This window comes from Limulus polyphemus, unplaced genomic scaffold (assembly GCF_000517525.1).
Source record: "Limulus polyphemus unplaced genomic scaffold, Limulus_polyphemus-2.1.2 Scaffold605, whole genome shotgun sequence".
NCBI lineage: Eukaryota > Metazoa > Arthropoda > Merostomata > Xiphosura > Limulidae > Limulus > Limulus polyphemus.
In genome coordinates, this window is record NW_013666215.1 from 300,302 (window position 1) to 303,750 (window position 3,449).

Below are 3,449 nucleotides of genomic sequence, written 5' to 3' on the forward strand. Positions count from 1 at the left end.
AACAACCTTGATTGTAAGATGGAAAAGCATCATCGATAAGAATGGAGACTATTTCATGTAATGAATGTTTTGTTTTGATATATATAAGTTGTTTGGGTTTTTTCATCCAAAGAAAAAGCGACATTAATTGCTGGACGACCTAATATTACCGGTTCACACATATATAAACTTCAATGAAGATTGAAGCACACAAAAACCTGCTTACGTTATTTATACTGGTATAATAGCTAAGTGGAGTACATTTTGTTAGTTGTTTTCTCTTGAGATAGTGGGAGAATTCAAAAACTAAATAAATAATTGAGTTTCTAGTTTATTTTGGAAGGCATTGTGTGCATGTGTGTATGTGTACACATTCATCCATATATTCACTATAAATACACACACATAACATGTAGAATATCCATTTAAGATAAAATGGAATAAGACGAAGTATTTCACAAGTGATATAATAAATATTTGAGGCACATTTTTCATTTAGTTCTGTTTTTAATAATTAGCAAGCATTGCGCAAGGGAACAACGAGTTTTTAATGCATGATTCAAGGCATTTAACAATTTTTTTTAGACCAAACAGTTTCTAAGGAAAAATGCTGAATGCAAAGCAGAATCCCAGTCAAGAAGAGATGCATTAGCAGGTCATTTTGAAACCTCTGATGTTAGTCTGACCAAAGAAGAACTTATAGAGGTATATACACTGTTTTTGCATCCAAAGTTTGTCCATACAGACCTCAGTAGGTCATTATTTTTAATTCATAGATCTATAAATAGATGATGAAATGTTTAGTATAGAAGCTGCTAGGCCTAACTTATTCAAAGTATTCTCTTGAAATCTTTTTTTTTATTTGAGTATAGATACTCATATGTTTGATATTTCTAGTTAGTTGTTATAACAATTAAAAATAAAGATGTCGTGTCTAGAAACTTTGATTCAAATATTTGTTTAGTTCACAATTTTCGAGATGTTGGTTTATGTTTTACTAAGATATAACTTTATAAACTATGTTTACAATAATTTGCAAAGAGAAAAAAATATTTTATTCTGTCGGTCAGTCAGTCAATTTAGTATTCATTTGATACCCATGTAATAATAAGTGTCAAAAGTTTACAAAATGTTTGTTTTATCAAATAATCCAACCATTTCTATATAGCATGGAAAGGATTTTACTTGAATAACTTATTCTGGCATCCCCTACTTTTGTATGCCTCCCACAAACACTGAAAGTATAGAAATCTAAAGAATTCTTTTATTCTTTGCAAAGCCTTTAGGTCATTATTTTTTTTTTTAAGTTCTTACACTATTTTTGCTTACCTATAAAAAAATAAATAATTTTTGAAATTGTTTTTATAAACAGTTAAAAAACAGGTTGCAACGTGAAGCTTCTGGTGGCTATGGGTCAGCCATGAAATCTACAAAAGATTCAACTTCACGCAAAAATAGTAAGCTAAGCTCTTTATTATTATTTGTTTAGTGTTTTTTATGCCCTTTTACTAATTTTTGGACTTAATGTAAGGTTTTTATTCTCTTTGATATTGATTTTATTTTGTGTTTCAGTTCTAAGAAGCATAACATCAAATCTCTGAAATTATATATTTCATGACAACAGTTCCCAAAAATTAGGGCATTTCTAATACATTTCATCCTAATCAGCTGGATTTCCTGTGCTGCCAAGCTGGGTAAAAGAAAGACCCTTCATGACCTGGGATTTTGTGATGGATTCTGACATAGAAGAAAACAAGGTAAAAATTATTTTTATACATACCATAAGTAGTGCCAACTGTGTCATGATTTCAAACAGATATCAATAACTAGTTGTGAGTTAATTTATTTATTAGATCAATATCTTTTTTTTGCTTTTTCATGGTAAACTTAATGTAGTATTTTTCATTGTTTATTCTGTTGTATGTGTCAGATCTATGGTTGATTTTTCAAGATTAAGTTTTACTATGTGAAAATTTTTAGGTCAGTGATTCTGGAAACAGTAATTAAGTCGTAGAGCATTTTTATGGTATTATTCTTATATAAATTTACAACATAGTTTGCCTGAGGGCTTAACCATTATATATTTTGATTTTTTTTAAGTTTGCCCTTGGTCAAAATTAAATGTTTGAGAAAAAAATTACCTTCATTGAAATCTATTAGATTTTTTCTAATTTTTAATATGTACTTAAATCATTTGTAGGTCAGTCCTATTGGTTCTTTACCTGTTCCATCCCAAGAAGAACAGCTAATTGAAGACCTTCTTTTCTGCCTTGGGGTGAAGTTGCTTATGTATTAACCATGCTGATCTATTTCTGTTTGTAATTAAGTGTATTGTTTTCACATTTTTACATCTGATTTTGTAATTATTATTTAAGTTTTCAGGATAATTAAGGTACTGCTATGTGTTATGCAATAGTGTTTGAAGTTTACTTAATTATAACACTAAAATGCTGCTCACTTCTGTGTGTAAGCTGTATTTACAGAATGAACTTAGAATTTTTTTATTCTAATATTTATACTGTACCTAACCTTAAGCAAGCAGACTTCAACTACATATTAGTATATGTAAATGCCATGATTTTTAGAGCTAATTAACCCTATTGCAATGAGTTTGGGTGTTTTACACTTCCTTGTAATCACCATATAACCATGATACTATACATACTATAAGTTTGAAAGTACATAATTTACCTTCATGAAATTTGGCAAGCTTTCAGTAGACATTAAATATCTTTTGTATACAAAAGATCAGAATTTTTAATTAAGTATTTCTACTAAACCTTTGTCTATAATTATATGGAGTCAGAATGTTGGCTGCTCCAAGTGCAAAGTGATTTTAATTTTCAGATTAAAAGTACTTTTCTTCATCTGAAAAAGTTTATATTTAATCTTATATTTTCTATATCATAACTCTACACAGGTTAGGTCAATTTGACCAACCTCGTAACCACCACAAAGAAGTAGGAAATAATTCTAAATTACCCATTTTTCTTTCAAGGACGAATGTAAATTGTAACAGGAAGCTACATTTCTTTATCCTAAATGTGCCCGGCATGGCCAGGTGGATAAGGCGCTCGACTCACAATCTGAGGGTCGCGGGTTTGAATCCGCATCCCACCAAACATGCTCCACTAGTATATATACAATAGGGATGTCTGGACATGCAGATTATCAAAATCTGATCCCGATATTGGCCGATCATGGGCACATCAACACTGATCTGATATTTCACTCAGGTCACAGGCTTATTGAATAGCTACTAAAGTGTTTGCAATTACTTGCATGAAATGGCAAATGCCTTTTTTTTAGCTCATTTTCCTCTTCCCCTAATTCATATACCATCTGGCCAGGTGGTTAGGGCGCTCAACTCGCAATCTGAGGGTCGCGGGTTCGAATCCCCGCCCCGCCAAACATACTCGCCCTTTCAGCCGTGGGGGCGTTATAATGTGACGGTCAATCCCACTATTCAT

The 3,449-nt window shown here is 31.4% G+C and overlaps 1 protein-coding gene across 2 annotated transcripts in view; it reads left to right on the forward strand.

Annotated features, from left to right (window-relative positions):
* The window catches only part of LOC106459416 (gamma-tubulin complex component 2-like), a 91,426-nt gene that overhangs the window by 22,497 nt on the left and 65,480 nt on the right, over window positions 1-3,449 (forward strand). For both annotated transcript variants that reach the window (XM_013919036.2, XM_022385913.1), the window contains exons 6-9: window positions 565-684; window positions 1,352-1,436; window positions 1,648-1,736; window positions 2,180-2,254. In XM_013919036.2, coding sequence (XP_013774490.1) covers window positions 565-684; window positions 1,352-1,436; window positions 1,648-1,736; window positions 2,180-2,254 — 369 coding nt within the window. The remainder of the gene's footprint in view (window positions 1-564; window positions 685-1,351; window positions 1,437-1,647; window positions 1,737-2,179; window positions 2,255-3,449) is intronic.